At 35.9% G+C, this 18,401-nt stretch overlaps 1 protein-coding gene and 1 long non-coding RNA gene across 2 annotated transcripts; one reads left to right on the top strand and one right to left on the bottom strand.

The window, feature by feature from the left end:
- Window positions 1-317: 317 nt before the first annotated feature.
- Window positions 318-4,539, top strand: LOC135733041 (uncharacterized). Its single transcript, XM_065251357.2, has 2 exons — window positions 318-3,047; window positions 4,387-4,539. Exons 1-2 carry the CDS (start codon window positions 331-333, stop codon window positions 4,490-4,492), a joined length of 2,823 nt encoding a protein of 940 aa, XP_065107429.1. The 5' UTR covers window positions 318-330; the 3' UTR covers window positions 4,493-4,539.
- Window positions 4,540-13,465: 8,926 nt separating this feature from the next.
- Window positions 13,466-15,011, bottom strand: LOC135782767 (uncharacterized). The gene is made up of 3 exons (XR_010545476.2): window positions 14,925-15,011; window positions 14,234-14,286; window positions 13,466-13,770 (listed from the first exon to the last, which is right to left on the bottom strand). It is a non-coding gene; the product is annotated as an uncharacterized lncRNA (long non-coding RNA).
- Between the last annotated feature and the right edge of the window lie 3,390 nt (window positions 15,012-18,401).

Below are 18,401 nucleotides of genomic sequence, written 5' to 3'. Positions count from 1 at the left end.
TTCTACGCAGCATTTTATAAATGAGGCCCCAGGTGTGTGACATTAACTAAAGATTTTGCAATATCATGAACAGAAGTGTAAAATTAAAAGAAATTACAGCAACATCAGTAAGTGCACCCCACCACAACCTTTACATATATTCATTAAGCAGGCAAGAGCATTTCACATTATGTAAGACAAATAAGGCAACTGAAAAACACATCTATGGTGTCTTGTCAGAAAATAATAGGAAGTTAACTTCATGTAGATATAAATATTCTTACTGTCACCTCCGGAGCAACACTGAGATAACAGAAGATACAGCTGGATAAAATCACTCAAGAATAGAAGATGCTTCTGCTCACATTCTTCCTATTGTTTCTAAAGACTTCATGTGTATGTCCTTGGCTTGATGGGAAATGTCTTGTGTGCAATATTGTGGAAGGACTTCCTGTTAACTCATGTAGAGGCAGAACAAACACTGCCTTCTGCAGTCTTGTCACTGATATTAAAGAGGACCTCCACGGACTTCCATCAAATTTACTGAACCTCTACATTTTCATGGATTATAATACAAAGTATATTGGTGTCTTGGCTCCAGGTTCATTTTCACGCTTCTCTTCTCTGGAATACCTTAAAATTGCTGGATGTTTTACCGAGATCACTCCAAAAGCTTTTACTGGATTATTCAATTTAATGACACTGCATTTGTCTTTTGCATTGGAAAAAAGCTGTTGTGATGCAGTTGTGGACTTCATTGGCCTTCCTTTACTTAAAAATTTGCATCTTTCACAATATAGATTGCCATTAATGGCACCAAATGTTTTTGATACAATTCCTCAGTTAGAGATATTAGACATAAACAATGTGTGTTTAAAAGATGTATCTGAGATTTTGTGTCGACTGGAAAATTTAAACTCTCTAAAGGTGTTTAAAATCAGTGATCAGGGGTTAAAGAGTCTTCAGTTTCCAAACTGCTCCATTTACAACTCCTCTAACAGTAACATATCTTCTGTATACAATATTGAAGAGGTACATTTGATTTTGGGATCAGTAGAGCACATAGATAAAGGGGCTTTGGAGGTTTTAGGAAATTTGTCTGAACTAGAATTTGGTTTTACATTAGATTTCCTAAAAGATCTTTCTATGATTGGAGTAAATAAAACCGATAGGTTGAGTTTTACTGTGGATGTACTTAACATTGATGAGTTGTGTTACGCAGCAAAGATATATTCTATTAAATCTTTAACTGCTTATTACGAGAATATTAACTTGCCAGCTATGCAAACAAATATCTCTAAAAACTGTAAGGGGATTGTAGACATTACTCTCCATCTATTTTTTAAGAATGTAAAGCCTTTAGATGTAGATTTGATCTTTCAGATTTTTAGCAACCTCTTAAGAATTGATGTAAGTAGACATGAGCTCAGATCAAATGATTTTAAATCTCTTTGTTTGTCCAATCCACAGTTAGTCAAACAGCTGTCTAGGATGATTCTAAAATTCAATGACATAGGAAAGATTATTTCTCAGCAGTTTATGTGTTTCATAAATCTTGAACATTTGCAATTACAATTTTCAAGAATTTATAGAATAGAAGAATTTGCTTTTATTGGATTAGACAAACTGAAAGATTTAAACCTATTGGGCAACAAGTTATCTTACATTTATCAAGACACATTCAGTGGTCTATATGATCTGATGGTCCTAGATCTTCAAGAAAACTCAATAATTCAAATTCAACCAAATTCATTTGGACATCTTATTAACCTTCACACACTTCTTCTGGGAAATCTAAAAGTTTCACCAAATATTTTACAGGTGACGCTGAATTTCTCTGATATATTTGGACACATCCCGTTTAATCTGAGTAATGTGTTTATTAGTTCAGGCTTGAGACCAATGCAGTTGATTATTGGAAATGCTACACTGAATCAGAGTCTTGATCTCCAAATCAAAGGTCAATATGTGACAGTTGAGGATTGTGACAGTCCACTCCTGACATCTGTAGTCACACTTCAAATAAATGCAGAATATATCATCTGTGGAAAGGAGTTTATTGGGAAATATGTTAAATCAGTTGTTAATCTGGAGTTCATATCATGGTTTTCAGACAACATCGGTGACTTATCAGTAATAAATCAGCTTGTTCATTTAAAAACCTTAAAGCTGGAAAACATTGATTTGTCAAAACAGCCAAATGTGCCAATAATGTTTCACAATTTGACAAAATTACAAACCCTGACCTTGATAAACTGCAGAATTTTCTTTTTGGATGGAAGTCTGACAAAGGACCTAAAGGCACTGAACGGTTTAATGTTTATGCCACAAAATGATGTGACAATTCTTCAAAACTTTGTTGAACATCTCACTAGTTTAAAGTTGCTCTATCTCATGGGGTTGCAAGTTCAATGCAGTTGTGATGACGCCTGGCTGGTCTCATGGGTGAAGAGCAACAGGCAGGTCCAGGTTCATATGGAGATGCCCACTATGGAGGAACTGCAGTGTTTAACTCATAATGGAGTTGATCATCTGAACTTTGTTTATTACACCCAGGAGAACTGTTCATTTGATATTGAATTTGTGCTCTTCATCTCAACTTCTGCTTTTTTATATTTGTTTATTTTTGTAGTGTTTTCATATCAGTTTGCAGGACAATACATAATGCCGTTCTATCACATTGCCAGCGGTTGGTTCAAAGAGGCTTTGCATATGGATGCCAAACGCCATTACCGCTACGATGTTTTTGTCTCCTTCAGCAGTAAGGATGAGCGCTGGGTCTTGGAAAAACTTCTTCCCAACTTAGAGCAGCGTGGCCCTCCATTCTTGCGTCTCTGTTTGCACAGTCGTGACTTTCAGTTGGGGCAAGACATTGTGGAAAACATCACAGACAGCATTTATTCAAGCCGCCGAACTCTTTGTCTTGTCAGTCGTAACTACCTCCGCAGCACCTGGTGTTCTTTGGAGATGCGTTTGGGAACCTACCGGCTCCAGGTAGAACAGAGGGACATTCTTATCTTGGTCTTCTTAGAAAAAATCCCATCTCGCTTGCTATCCTACCATCACAGGTTGCATAGGTGTCATTTACACTGGGGACGCTGGGGACATGTCCCCACCACTTTTTGAAATGGCTGATTTTGTCCCCACCACTTTTTGAAAGCATTTGGTTTAAATGTTATGAAAAATCAAACAATACCTGTGCGACTTACATTGCAAAAATAACTTTCTTACTTAGTATTCTTTTCTTGTTTTCAGAAGAAATCTCTAAAAATTCTTAAATCAAGATGATTTTTCTTGATGAGCAAAATGACCTAAGAAAATAAGCCTAGTTTTAGACAATATACAATTTAAGTGATTTTGTAATTAAAACAAGCAAAAATATCTGCCAATGGGGTGAGCAAAAAAAATCTAAAAATAGATTTCTTTTTTCTTAAACACTTAATTTAAGCAAAAATTTCTCACCCCTTTGGCAGATATTTTTTCTTGTTTTTGAGCACAAATTCACTTAAATTGTATAGTTTTTGTCTCAAAACTAGACTTATTTTCTTATATCATTTTGCTATTCAAGAAAATACATCTTGATTTAAGAATTTTTTGATATTTCTACTGAAAACAAGACAAAACTACTAAGTAAGAAAGTCAGATTTTCAAGAAAGAAATTCTTAGTATTTTTGTCCTGTTTACATTAAAAATATCTAAAAATTATTAAATTAATATGATTTTTCTTGATCTAGTTTTTAGATCAAAAATATCAAATTTAAGTGACTTCGTTCATAAAACAAGCAAAAAAATCTGCCAATGGGGTAAGCAATTTTATTTTGAATTTGATGTTCAAGAAAAAATTTTAAGATTTCTTGCTTACCCCATTAGCAGATTTTTTTGCTTGTTTTATGCACAAAATCACTTAAATTTAAGATTTTTGCCCTAAAAACTAGACTTATTTTCTTAGGTCATTTTGCTCATCAAGAAAAAGCATCTTAATTTAAGAATTTTTTTATATTTTTACTGAAAACAAGACAAAAATACTAAGAACATTTTTTCTTGAAAATCATTTTTTGCAGTGTACGACTGGTTTTGTTGTACAGGGTCACATATGTTGCATTGTATGCTTATGGTGTGTTTTCTTTTACATATATAATGAATTTCATTAATCATTGACTTAACGTGCTGCTGTTTTCTACAGTATGGTGCTTTGGCACTGTTCGGTTGAGCTGGTGTTGTAGGGACTGTTACATGTGCAGTCGACTTTGTTGGGTTTATGCTGAGTATTTTTGTGTTGTTGACCAGCCTACACTATGCCCATTTTTGATGCACCATTATTCAATATTATTCCCGTCCTTCTGTAATGTTTTTTCATCTGTTATTTTGTCCCCACCACTTTTCAACACAAACTGACGCCCCTGACAGGTTGGCCCGTCTGGTTAAAACTAGAACCTATCTGGACTGGCCAATGGACCCTGAGAATTATGAGGCATTCTGGGACAAGCTGTGGTGTAAATTGAGCTCTGAGTAACAAGACATCATGTCACAGCCACTACCCAAGAGTGCTGTCACATCATGGCCGCCGCTACAGAGCCCTTTTACGTCATGGCAGTCACCCTCAAGAGTTCTCTTAAGGCTTAAGTCTTTGGTATAACATTTTTCATGCCTTTCTTTTGGCTGAGTTTTATGGCAAAGACAAGTTTAGCAAAATCTTTGTTTATGGTTATTTGTTTGTTAATAAAATCCACATGGGTTCTTTAAACTTGCATTTTGTAGATATTTCATACATATTTTACGAGCTGGCTATTTCATATTAATCTTTACAAAGTTAATTGTATTACAATATATAAATAAGCCCATATATAAGCCCATTTTCATGAAATGCGTAAAAATAGCACACATTTACATTTAGTTGACGCTTTTATCCAAAGCGACTTACAATTGCTATATATGTCAGAGGTAGCACGCCTCTGGAGCAACTAGAGGTTAAGTGTCTTGCTCAGGGACACATTGTGTGTCACAGTGTATTCGAACCCGGGTCTCTCACACCAAAGGCAAGTGTCTTATTTTCACAAGTGTGTACATCGACTACAAACAGCTTCAGAGAGAGCGAACCTAAGGCCGGGGATCGAGTCTCAAGTTCTATCCCCTGCAACAGAAACTGCACGGACTGGTTTCAGCTTAAAAAAATTCCAAGGCAGTAAATGAGCAGATGAGGAGGAGAAATGCCAAAAGAATTGCGGCTGGGCACGGAGGCATTGTAATCTTTTACCATGTGTTTAATGACGACTGACATGGGACTATTAGGTTCCTTTCAAACCTACGTTAAAATTAGTACCCGATTAAATATTATTACTGCAGGAAGAGTTTAATTTGATCATGGTGCAACGATCGCTGGATAATTTTGAAGTTGTTTTACAGAAGCCTGCAATTACTTTTCATTTGCCATATCACAGAGTTGAAAGTTTTCACGTATTTACATGATTTCCGAGGTACTTTTGCAAATTATTCATAAAGTCAAACTCTAATGTCAGCAATGTGATCGCTGATGCGGTGGTAGAGATAAAAAGAGAGATAGAGAAAAAGAGAGACCACGACCCTGTACAAAAGTGAAAAATATTGGTGTTATTTGAACTCTTAAAGGTCAAAATACTCAATTAAGCTATTACGTATGGGGTCAGAATTGTTTCATTATTCTGAATAAACAGAGGTTAGCTGAAAGCCATACTTGAGTAAAAGTACAAATTCCTTACTGTAAAAATTACTCCACTACAAGTTAGAAGTCACCAATTTAAATACGACTTGAATAAAAGTATTAAAGTAACCCAATTTAAAAGTACTCAAGTATTTTTACTCGTACTGAATGTTGGCTCAAAGATGCACTAGTCCTCAACACAAAGAGACATTGTAGGTCTGGGCAGTGAAAACTAAGAAAGTTTATTTATGAGGTTTTATTTCCTAATATAGAAAAGAAATCAAACACTTCAAAATTTTGACCTGGCAGAACAAACACAGATTAAACATAGTCATAGTCTTTTGACTAAAATTTTATTTAGTTTTAGTCATATTTTTGTCATCTGAATTGATTTAGTTTTAGTCTAATTTTATTCCACTAAATGCCATGAGATTTTAGTCTAGAAATCTACATTAAATGTAATTTAAACCCATTTAATTTTAGTCTAGTGTCATTGTGTACTTGAATTTGCCATGCTGAAAAATATATAGCCTAACTTTGTGATATAAATATATGGTAACACTTTACAATAAGGTTCATTAGTTAACATTATTAGTTAGCTACATTAGTTAACATGAACTAATAATGAACTGCACTTATACAGCATTTATTCATCTTTGTTAATGTTAATTTCAACAATTACTAATACTTTATCAAAATCTTGTTAACATTAGTTAATTCACTCTGAACTAACATGAACAAACAATTAAAGCTTACATTTTTATTAACTAACATTAACAAAGATGAATAAATAATGTAACAAATGTATTGCTCATGGTTTGTTCAAGTTGGTTAATACATTAACTACTGTTAACTAATGAACCTTATTGTAAAGTGTTACCAAATATTCTTATATAGGCCTATCCTAAAAAAGATATAATTTTAATATTAAAAAAATTTAATATTTAAAAATATTTAAAAACAGATATATGATAATGCATATTAAAAACGTGAAGTTGTTCATTTGAAAGATTAATTGTAAACACATGTAGTACGTAACACCACTATCTCACATTAAGTGCACTACATTTCTTCCGTCATGCATCCCTCTTTACAGTAAATACATTACAGCATACTTGATTAAATGTGAAGACAGTGAAATTGTACACTTATTATCAATCTTATAATGTACTTAAGTTACTCGGGCAATCAGTACAGGACCTCGCTGGTTTATTTTGGCTTATATAGTAAGTTATATCAAGTTATGTAGGTTAGCTGATAAAGTAGCATCAGAGTATATACAAATTTGTGCTTGCCTTTGAGTTGCGGGATGACCCTCCTGCAATCGCGCATCCCTTTTGTTTTGATTGTAGCATCACATGTTTAACAAAGGGTCCCTTGACTGAAGCAAATGTGATATGCATCCATATGTTTGCTCTTTATCTCTTCTCTCAGACCAGACGCAAACTTTTCTCTACAGTTTATGACATACGCAGCACGCAGATGTCCCGCTACGGTGGCTCAACGCAAGCCATTCAGCGTTTGACATCAAAGTACCGCGAGACCAGACTTTTCCATATGCATTTGATTCGCTCTCGCAGTACTTTGATTTCATATGATTGTTCTGCGCAGCGCCAAATTAAGTCACTCAGTTGTGTGTGTGCGTGTAACCTCGCGACCACAGATTCTATCCATCATCACCCTCTGACACTTTCGTCTCGTTTTTATTTGACGAATAAACAATGTAGCGAGTAACGTTAAAGGTCGAATTTTAGAAAAGAACCGCCTTCTCCACGTTTAAAAAAAATGCAATTGCACAACACTCCTGATTGACAACTAGTAGGACCAATAGTGTTGATGATCCACCCGGAAATAGAAAATCCTCCGCAATACCTTTAAGTGTCATTTCAAATGTAGTGGAGTAAAGAGTACAAATACCCAATCAAAAATGTAATTGAGTAGAGAGTAAAAGTTGCCTATATTTTTGATACTCAGTACAAGTACAAATTAGCCCAAAAAATACTTAAGTACAGTAACGAAGTACATTTACTCAAGTACTTTACACCTGTGAAAAAATATACAATGATCCACAAATAAATATAGAGAGTTTCACAAATATTTTTTAAATCCACAAATGCACAATAAGCGAACCACAAATATATTTTAGACGTTTCATAAAAAGGAAGGAAATTCACAAATAAATAAAATGGGATTTGCAAATGAAAAAAAATATTTATAAATATATTTTTTATTTTATTTATATGTGAATGGCTTACTGCGCATTTGTGGATCGCTTTCTGTGCATTTGTAAATTGCTGCACACATTTGTGGATCGCTTTCTGTGCATTTGTGGATTTGAAACATTTCTAACGTCAAGACGTGCACAAGAATCCACAAATAGGTGGACTCCGCCCACCGTCTACTCCAGCCAATCAGACAACAAGCACACTGTGCTGACCAATCATGGCAAGATTTCCCTCCAACCAATCATATTTTGTTTTAATAATAATAATAATAACTTTATTTTATATAGCGCCTTTAAAAGCAGCATCTCAAAGCGCTTCACATAAAAAGAGAAGAAATTAAAAGGAGCACATAACATGACAGGTATTAAAACTTAACATACAAAGGTAAAAGCCAAATAACAACAAACAAAGTTATCACCGAAAAGCTACTCTAAAAAAGTACGTTTTAAGGTGGGATTTAAAAATACCCAGGGATTCTGCATTCCTAATCTCTGAGGGCAAAGAATTCCACAATTTAGGAGCCACACAAGTAAAAGCCCGATCACCCATAGTTTTTAGGCGTGTTGTTTTGACAGTTAAAAGACCAGCTTCAGAAGAGCGTAGCGCACGTGTAGGAGTGTAAGGGATTAAAAGCTCACGCAGATATTGGGGAGCCAGATTATTTAGGGCCTTATAGGTAAGCAAAAGGATTTTAAAATCAATACGAAAACTGACAGGGAGCCAGTGCAATTCCTCTAGGGTAGGTGTAATGTGCTCCCTTGTACTGGTCCCAGTCAGAATTCTAGCAGCAGAATTTTGTACCAACTGTAGTTTGTTTAGGGTAGCTTTAGGAACTCCAGCCAGCAAGGCATTACAGTAGTCAATACGTGAAAAGACAAAAGTGTTGATTAACTTTTCAGCCACAGGGAAAGTCAGCATAGGACGCAGTTTGGCAATGTTTCTAAGATGGAAAAATGATGTTTTAACAGTATTACGAACATGAGCATCAAATGTTAAATTGGCATCAAAAATCACCCCCAAATTTTTTAATTTAGTTTGGAATTGCAAAGCAGAGCCATCAACACATAATGTTATGGACTCTGCTTTGCGCAACTGATGAGGTGAACCAACAAGCATCACTTCTGTCTTGTCACTATTCAGACACAGAAAATTGTCAGACATCCATTTCTTAATATCAATAAGACATTGAGAAAGAAAAGACACAGTCATAGTGGTATCAGGTTTTGAATGTATATAAATCTGAGTATCATCGGCATAAAAGTGATAGTTAAGACCAAGTGACTTTAAAAGCTGGCCAAGTGGAAAAATGTAAATATTAAAAAGCAATGGGCCCAAGACTGATCCTTGAGGAACACCCGATTGCACCATACGAACCTCAGACTTACAGTCACCCATCACAACAAACTGCTTTCGATCAGAAAGGTAGGACTTAAACCAGTTCAATGCCAAATCACAAATGCCAAATATAGTCTCTAACCGTGTGATTAAAATAGAATGATCTAAAGTGTCAAAAGCGGCACTAAGATCAAGAAGAATCAGAATAGATAAACAGCCAGAATCAGAAGCCATCAACAAGTCATTAGTAACCTTAACTAACGCTGTTTCCGTACTGTGGAGTTTACGGAATCCAGACTGAAGTGGCTCAAAAAGATTGTTAGTGGAAAGATGAGAAAGCAATTGGGAAGCCACTGTTTGTTCTAAAATTTTGGCTAGGAATGGCAGATTAGAAATGGGACGAAAATTATTAGGATTATCAAAGTTCATGTTGTTAGTTTTAGGTACTGGGGTGACAGCAGCAATTTTAAGTGCTGCTGGCACAGCACCAGTACACAGTGAGCCACTGATGATTGTCAAAACAACAGGAGAGAGGGAGTCAAAACATGATTTAAAAAGACAAGATGGTATTGGGTCAACTCTGGAAGTCGAGGCTTTCAGTTTTGAAACCACATTGCATAGTGATTGGGAGTCATAAACAGCAAAATTAGATAAAGAGGTACCAGAGAATGCAGACATATTTAAGGAGGAGGTAGCAGAAGAATGTGTGTTGACAATATGCCTACGTATATATTATCAATTTTTGTGCTAAAAAACTCCAAAAACATATTACATAGATGAGTAGAGGCAGGCACAGTGGAATGGCTGTGATTTTTAAGCAACTTATTAATTGAACAAAACAGTTGTTTAGGGTTACTCTGATTATTGACAATTATCTGGGAGAAGTAAACAGATCTAGCTGACATCATTTCAGTCTTATAATCGAGTAAGCTGTCTTTCCAAGCCTGGTGATGAACAGTTAAACCAGATATACGCCATCTCCGCTCCATTTTGCGACACATAGCCTTCATTGAACGCAGCTCATCATTGTACCAAGGAGCAGAGCGTACAAAAGAAACAGATCGTGATTTCAAGGGACACATTTTTACTGTTAGGGCGGGAACAAAGTTGAATTTCATCAGGCAATCTTTTGTAAGCTGCATACATCATCAAGACTAAGAAAATTAACTATTATAAAGTTGACTATTATTCTTAGTTAGTCGTTAATTGTTGTAATATGCCTATGGTTTGCGAATGTTATGCTCAGTTAACTTAAATTAACCAGACTTGATGATTTATGGGACCTGTATATGCGACCTCCTGAGGCTGCAGCCTTCCGATTGAGAAACGGGCAGAGATGGGCATAAATACATGGAAATGTATTTCAAATACAAATACAAAATACTGTGTCGAAAAATGTATTTAAATACAAATACAAAATACTGTGTCGAAAAATGTATTTAAATACAAACACAGTATTTTGTATTTTGAAAATACACAAAATACATGTGAAACTGGTGATTCAGTGCAAGTATCCCTATTATGCTGAAATCTATCTGGGTCTATTTCTGAATGCCAAAAAGCATTTAGATGTGTGCAACTGCTTAGAAACTTTCATTTTATTTAACATACCTTATTGTTTGAGATATCTTTGTTATGACAACTTGACATAAACCAATACAACACAACTTATAATTATAATTATACATCATAAAATTTTAAATCATAAACAATAATTATCAAACTTAAGAAACTACCTAGCTTTGTGGGTTAACATTACATTAAACTGTGATTTAAATGTCATTAAGTGTTAATACTATGTCAAATATTATTAATACTCGGTCAAATAAACATTATGAACTGAAGAATATTCATGATGCTGTTATAAAACTATTTAACAGAGTATTAACACTTAATGACAAATTATATTTGTACCACTGTAGTTGAGGTCAAGAAAAATATTCATGATGCTGTTATAAAACTATTTTACAGAGTATTAACACTTAATGACAAATTATATTTGTACCACTGTAGTTGAGGTCAAGAAAAATATTCATGATTCTGTTATAAAACTATTTTACAGAGTATTAACACTTAATGACATTTTAATGACAAATTCGATTTGTATCACTGGCAAAAAGTGGTCAGTTATGTTGTCTTGGTTAATGTCAAGTTGTCATAACAAAGACATCTTAAACAATGTCATCTTTGCAATAAAAATGACATAATTGAACAAATGACACTTAATGACAGTAGTCATAAACGTCAATAAAATCTCCTTCATATTTATGAAACGTGTCATGTCATGGTAATGAAGGTGTCATGTCAGCCTTATAAACACCCATTCAATTAAAGTGATGTTTTATAAAAACATCATAAAAACTTTTTCATGTGTCGTCAAAATGACCCACAACCTAATCAGTTTATATGTGAAGAAATCCACGTATTTACAAACTTCTCACGAGACGAGTGTTTGACAAATTATTCGGCAAACTACTTCCTCTCATCGCTGCTTTTTGATGGTTTTGAGAACAATTCACGAGTCGCCCTCTGTCATTTCACAGAATTATACAACAGAGAGCACATCAAGCATAAAAGTCTTGTAGGTTTACTGAGGAGCCTGCAGGTTCAGCAGGTTCACGCCGTAGAGAGGCTTCAACTGCACAAAGCTAAAAAGAAATCAGCAACTGTGTGCTGATTCCACCACTTGCCGCATCACGTGTGAAAGGGCCTTTATAGTAAAACACCACCGTTTTTCAGTATTTTACTATTTTCTTACCTCAACTGAATGAATACATACCTATCTTTTTTTCAATACGTGCACTTTATCTTTGCACAGCATGTCATGAATGTGTTAGCATTTAGCCTAGTCCCATTTATTCCTTAGGATCCAAACAGGGAAGAATTTAGAAGCCACCAAACACTTCCATGTTTTCCCTATTTAAAGACTGTTACATGAGTAGTTACACGAGTAAGTATGGTGGCACAAAATAAAACGTGTGGATTTTTAAGTGGATGAAAAATGAGAACTATATTGTATGAGGTCGAAATGCGTCAAACTAAGTGCACTTCCTCCATGCTTTGAAAATAGATAGTTATGTATTCATTTGTCTAAGTTGAGGTAAGAACATAGTAAAATATTGAAAAATTTTGTTTTTCCTTTAAGTCAAAAGTGTAGGCCTATTTGTCAGCGTTTCACACTCTCTCAGTCGTGCATTAAACTGCCTGCCAACGTGCAAGTGTGAATTTGAATTTCCTTTTGCGACAGTTAGCCTATAACAACACAAATCACATCACACCCAATAACGCAATCGCCCTTGCTTTTTTCCCACTCCAACATTTTAATTATTGCCCACTTAAAGCTGCACAGATATATTTGCTTACCTGAACTCTGTTGAACTAGTTGATGCATGAAAACAGCACCCTGACTGGCTCAAAGTATTTTAAAAATACAAAAATACTCATCTTAAATGTATTTAAATACAAATTACATTTCATTTTTTTCAAAGGCTTTAAAATACAAAATACAAAATACTATTTTGTATTTCAAATACGTATTTTAAATACATGTATTTGAAATACTGCCCATCCCTGGGAACGGGCACTGTTGACAGTTGTCAATAATTCTTTACTAGGGATGCTCTTAATACACTTTGTGGTAAGGTACGTCAAGGTTAATATTTGTCAAATGAAATTGATTAAAGTCAGTTTTTAGCAGTAGTTTACTCCAGACGTGGCGTTTTGGTTCTTTCTGTTGCCGTGTTGGTTTGTTTCCTGGCTGACATTAACTAAGTTTATCGTTTTGTAAATTCTGTTAATATAGCATATAGCTTTTCTTGAAATAATCCAGCTACAATGTTAAAGACGTTAGGAATAATACTATATAACCTATTATATTTACTATTAATTTAGTATTTGCCCTGTTTTTCTTCTTTCTTGTAAAGCTGTTTTGAAGCAATGCAACTTTGTAAAAAGCACTAGATAAATAAATCTGGCTTGGCTTGACTTAAAATAAAAATTAATTTACACCCCATTTAGAAATTACAGATTTGTAGAAGTGTGTGTGTTTGTGTGTTTTTGTTTACATTTAATAGTTAATTTACTTAAGATAGTGTGTTCTATATAAATCTGTACTACTTATTTCAGCACACTCTAACAAATGTCTGCATCTAAGCTTACACAAAGGATTAGGTTATTTATTTATTAATTCAGTTTATTGATTCATAAATAAATAAATGAGTTCATTACACTTTTCATTCATTCACTCCTGTCTACTGCAATTGCTGATTGAGAAACATGGCATTGACATTCAGGCTTTGTTCATTAACACAGTATGACAAAAAAATCAAGTTCCTCTTGAACCTGAAATATGAACACAAATTCATCCTTTACTCCATAGAATTCCACTCAGGACCTTCCAGAGGGCATTTTTTGATCATCTGTAGCACCTGGTCAAGTAAGGACTTGTAAAAAAATATAAAAATCACATGAAATGATTTATGTAGAGTCTGTCATATCCCTTTTAGGCAAACATCTCCATCAGCTGAATGCACCCCCACTCATTTGCACCTCCTCCTAAAAAACTCACACAAAATTAAAAACAAATAACATACCAATTGTTTGATTGCATACTTGTGAAAAAATCCAGCTTACGTCTATGAATTTTACTGTTAATGACAGTAAGAGCATAAGCTTGTTCAAAGCATAAAGGGAAAATAAAAAACAACACTGTAAGACTATCTAACAGCTTTGACAAATTAAACCTTCTTACCATTAAGATGTAGACACCACAGGAATTTCTTGTTCATTTAAAACATACCATAATGCATAATGTGTAATTAAATGATTAGTTCTGTAGTCTGAGAACGAAGTAAAACAGAGTTGTTTTGTCATGTCATAATAAAATGTGCCACAATAGATACAAACTATCTGTAAGCAAATGTCACTACATAACTATAATGGTAGCGAAGGCTACTCTGAATAGCGAAGGCTACTCTGAAGTGTAGGGGGCTGGTTATGAATGAATATAGCAGTGTACCAGGGTGTCTGTCAGAAAACAATAGAGAGCGTTGAATCAACTTGAGCCGTTTACTAGGCACACAAGAGAACATACATTAGATAGGGGAGAGCCAGCATTCAGTATTTATGAGGTAGCACACACAGCACAGAACTTTAAATGAGAGGCACAACATAGTGGAGAGCAGAGCAGGCGTTGATGAAGGTAATGGTGAATATTGGTAGTAGTCCTTTAATGAAGCTGTGCACAGGATGAGGGTATGCTCCTTTAAGAGAGATAGGCCATAGCTGTATTTATGAGCTTGGTTGCATGACATGTGAATGGAGATGCATGAGTGCCTGGCTATATTTGAGAGCTTAGCCAGAGATGTGGCAGGTGGAGATGTGGTTTCCCTGCAACAGATAACAACAGGATTCCCAAAGTAACACTAATGCACATAAACATACATAACATTAACAGCTTCTCCCCTCATACATTATCACAACATAAACAGACGTGTCTCAAATGACACATTTTACACCATTAGCAGTGTTTACACAACGCAATATATCTGACAATATAACTGACATTATTACAGGATAAACACATTGATGAACAGCAATAGAAAGTGATGTATATACAGCTTAGATTCACAGTTTAGCTGATAACATGTTAGTGCTTTTAATAACGGACATTTTGTCATAAAAACATATACAAATCTAACTGTACTCACTCTAATGACGCACATGAACACACCGCGTAACAATCTGGTGCTATTGTCCCCACAACAACACGATTCATGCGTCCAGCGAGACACTTAGGCCCTGTCCCAATATTCACACTAAGCCCTAAGGTCTTCCTCGAAGTGGACACTTGTTGAAAGTGCACTTAGCAGAGCAGGGCCGTGCACAGGGGGGTGGCCCGGTGGCTAGAGCAACTGCCCTTCTGCCCCAATCGGCTGAGGTGCCCCTCTCGCCAACCCCAGTCAAAGTGTTCTGTTACCGCTCGTCTAAAGATCCACTGTTTCTGGTAATCCACTTCGTGTTTCCCGCCCGCTCCGCTTTGTAGACAAAAAATAAAAAAATAAAAAAATATCTTTTCACAAAAAAAAAATTACAGAGTTGAAAGGGAGGATGCAAAAGCTTCAAAATTGCAAACATGGATTCAAAGCTTCAGCACATAAATCATATAGAATATTAAGAAGTTTTGTCACACTTTAATTCTTGTTATTAAGTATATTTTCCATTTTAATCACTTCTCTTATTTTATACTAATCTATAACACATCATATTGTTAAAACCATATAAATTGTGCCCCCCCAGTGCACCCTTTTTGGTTTGGGCCACTGCCACTCAAAATGTCTGTGCACGGCCCTGTAGCAGAGTAAGTGCGCAAGGGCCCGAAGCGGTGAAGAGCAGAATTGGGACAGTTTGGCACACGTCACTATCTACGTCACTTCTGTCGTGATCTGGGGCTGGATTCACGAAAACATTCTTAAGACAAAAAAATAGGAAAGTAGTTTAGATTAATTATAAGAAGTTCGTAAGAATGTTTCTAAGTCCAATTCTCAAACGCTTCTTAATATTCTCAAATATTTACATAAGAATATCTTAAATGTTTGTCTTAAGAGTAAAATGACACGCTTTGAAATTAATTATTCTACCCTGCTTATGAGGTTATCCGTCCATTCATCTTTTTACCACCTTGTAATCATAAACGCATTATATACTACATAAATGAGTGATGTGTTAAGACTATAGAAGATGTAATTTGTTGTTGCAACAGAGACCAGCTACTGTATGAAGGTGGTGCAGTGAGTAAATATCATTCCCTAATCTACCAATCGGTCCATCCTGCGGGTGCTTCACTCTACGTGCCCGGTTCTATCTCCCACACGTCCGCATGACAGAGATGGACCCAGAGGGTGGTGAAGTTTGCCCGGGCTTTCGGAGCGTTCGACTCACATGGCGGATCGATTGCTGGTTTGACTCCCGCTCAGAGCGTTTTCCAGCTGTTAGTAATTTCACAATAAATGTACTATAAAGTAAAATGTTAGCTAATATTATCACTAATACTTATGTGTTTTGTGATACATTAACTGAAGTAAGCCATTAAACTATTATTTTTGAAATTAGGAAATTCCTCATTAAACTAATATTTGTGAAGTAAACATTTTAAATGTTTTCCCTCTGAGTTTTGCCGGCGTCCGACCATAGCAACCGTTTTGCTCCCTCATTGGTTAGCTGTTCGAAATGTCAGGACACTACAAGGATTCAGGGTAATAGCCCATAGCAAAGTGCGGTCTGATGCGCACTTGCGAAAGGGGTGCATTAAGTGCACTTATGATCACCCCTGGAGAGCACCATTAGAGAATCGGGACACCCTACGGTCTTGCACCCGTTAGCGTGAGCGCGCATTGAGGGGAACAAAGGCAGAAGTGCGTAATTGGGACAGGGCCTTATACAAAACTAGCGCTCTTCCGCCATTGCTCTGAGTAAGCGATACTCGCTGTCATAATAAAAGTCCTCCTCCGTCTGGGTCTTTTGCACAATGATTCTAGAAAAGACTCTGTGATTGGTTGGAGGGAGATCTTGCCACGATTGGTTAGCTCAGTATGCTTGTTGTCTGATTGGCTGGAGTAGACGGTGGGCGGAGTCCACCTATTTGTGGATTCTTGTGCACGTCTTGACGTTAGAAATGTTTCAAATCCACAAATGCACAGAAAGCGATCAACAAATGTGTGCAGCGATTCACAAATGCACAGACAGCGATCCACAAATGCGCAGGAAGCCATTCACATATAAATAAAATAAAAAATATATTTATAAATATTTTTTTCATTTGCAAATCCCATTTTATTTATTTGTGAATTTCCTTCCTTTTTATGAAACGTCTAAAATATATTTGTGGTTCGCTTATTGTGCATTTGTGGATTTAAAAAATATTTGTGAAACTCTATATTTATTTGTGGATCATTGTATATTTATTCAGAATAATGAAACAATTCTGACCCCATAATTACGTAGCTATATTATTTTCAGGATGTTCTTGCGAACCGGTGGCAACTTGTCCACGACCCGGTACTTCAATATAATGCTTCAATATAAAAAAAATGTAGTTATTTTATTGAAGTAGGAAATAGAAAAAGCTTTTGTGTGCTATACAAGTTATTGTTTTGATCCAGCCTGGTCTCACTGTAAATACGTAGCCAGACAGTAATGGAGTACATTTACTTGAGTGCGGTACTTAAGTACAATTTTGAGGGATCTGTACTTTACTCGAGTATCATTTTTGGGGAGCACTCATGACTTTACTCAAGTACATTTGAGGGGCAAATATTGTACTCTTTACTCCACTACATTTCTATCCATAACCGTAAGTGCCCGTTACTTCTTCTTAAAAAAGAAAAAAAAATCTCAGAGACCCTCAATTCGTGTTTCCCTCTCTCAAACGTGATTTGATTTGTGCAGGCGCCACTGATTGGGACAGCCTATCAGCAATCGCCTTCAGCTTTTTGCCAAAGTCACCATGGTCAGAGATAGATAAGAGACGAAACCATGGACGAAACAATGGATGAAGATGCAGCAGGTCCATCCCTGGAATGTGCCAACCCGTGGCCCAACCTCGCCAGTCTATTTCAATTTTCTGAACAAGGTAATGATATTTTTCGCTTCAAGTGTTTGCTGTGTTTACCAAAACAAAACTTCATCACCGCCTACAAAAATTCAACCCCTTGAGCGCCAGGGATCACTGGTGATCCCGGATTATTGTTGTTCAAAATTAATTACTCATCAAAACATCACACTCTTACTTGATCTGGACAAACTCAGCATCACGAGACAGGTTTAAAACTCCAGCTTCGATATTTGACCACTGTTTATGATTATACTGGTTTGTAGTGACATTAATTTCTTAATTTATGCCAGGAGTGCAAAATAATTAATCTGTAATGCTCGTTATTTTGAATAGAAATCATCACTCATAAAACATTCATTCTCGCTTCTCCGGTTTATTTGTGTTTGTCACAAGGTGACTTAGGGCGGAACCAAAAATGGAGAGGAGAGGTTCCGCCCGGGCAGATTTTTTAAACGCACCCTTCACTTCCTGGTCTCCCTGGCAACACAAATCACGGGCAGATGAGAAACAGGTGGGACAAATTAAGCAGGCAACTCGTGATTGGAGGAGAAGAGTGGCAAGACCCATAAAGGTC

The sequence above is a fragment of the Paramisgurnus dabryanus genome, chromosome 15, assembly GCF_030506205.2.
Source record: "Paramisgurnus dabryanus chromosome 15, PD_genome_1.1, whole genome shotgun sequence".
In the NCBI taxonomy this organism is placed as follows: Eukaryota; Metazoa; Chordata; class Actinopteri; order Cypriniformes; family Cobitidae; genus Paramisgurnus; species Paramisgurnus dabryanus.
The sequence above is the reverse complement of the archived record's forward strand: the minus strand, read 5'-3'. Positions and strand labels throughout refer to the sequence as shown.

Bases quoted from the DNA above. Each gene is read 5' to 3' on its own strand.
- LOC135733041 (XM_065251357.2), top strand. From the start codon at position 331: ATGCTTCTGCTCACATTCTTCCTATTGTTTCTAAAGACTTCATGTGTA. The intron at 3,048-4,386 runs GTTGCATAGGTG...CGCCCCTGACAG, and splicing joins TTGCTATCCTACCATCACAG to GTTGGCCCGTCTGGTTAAAA.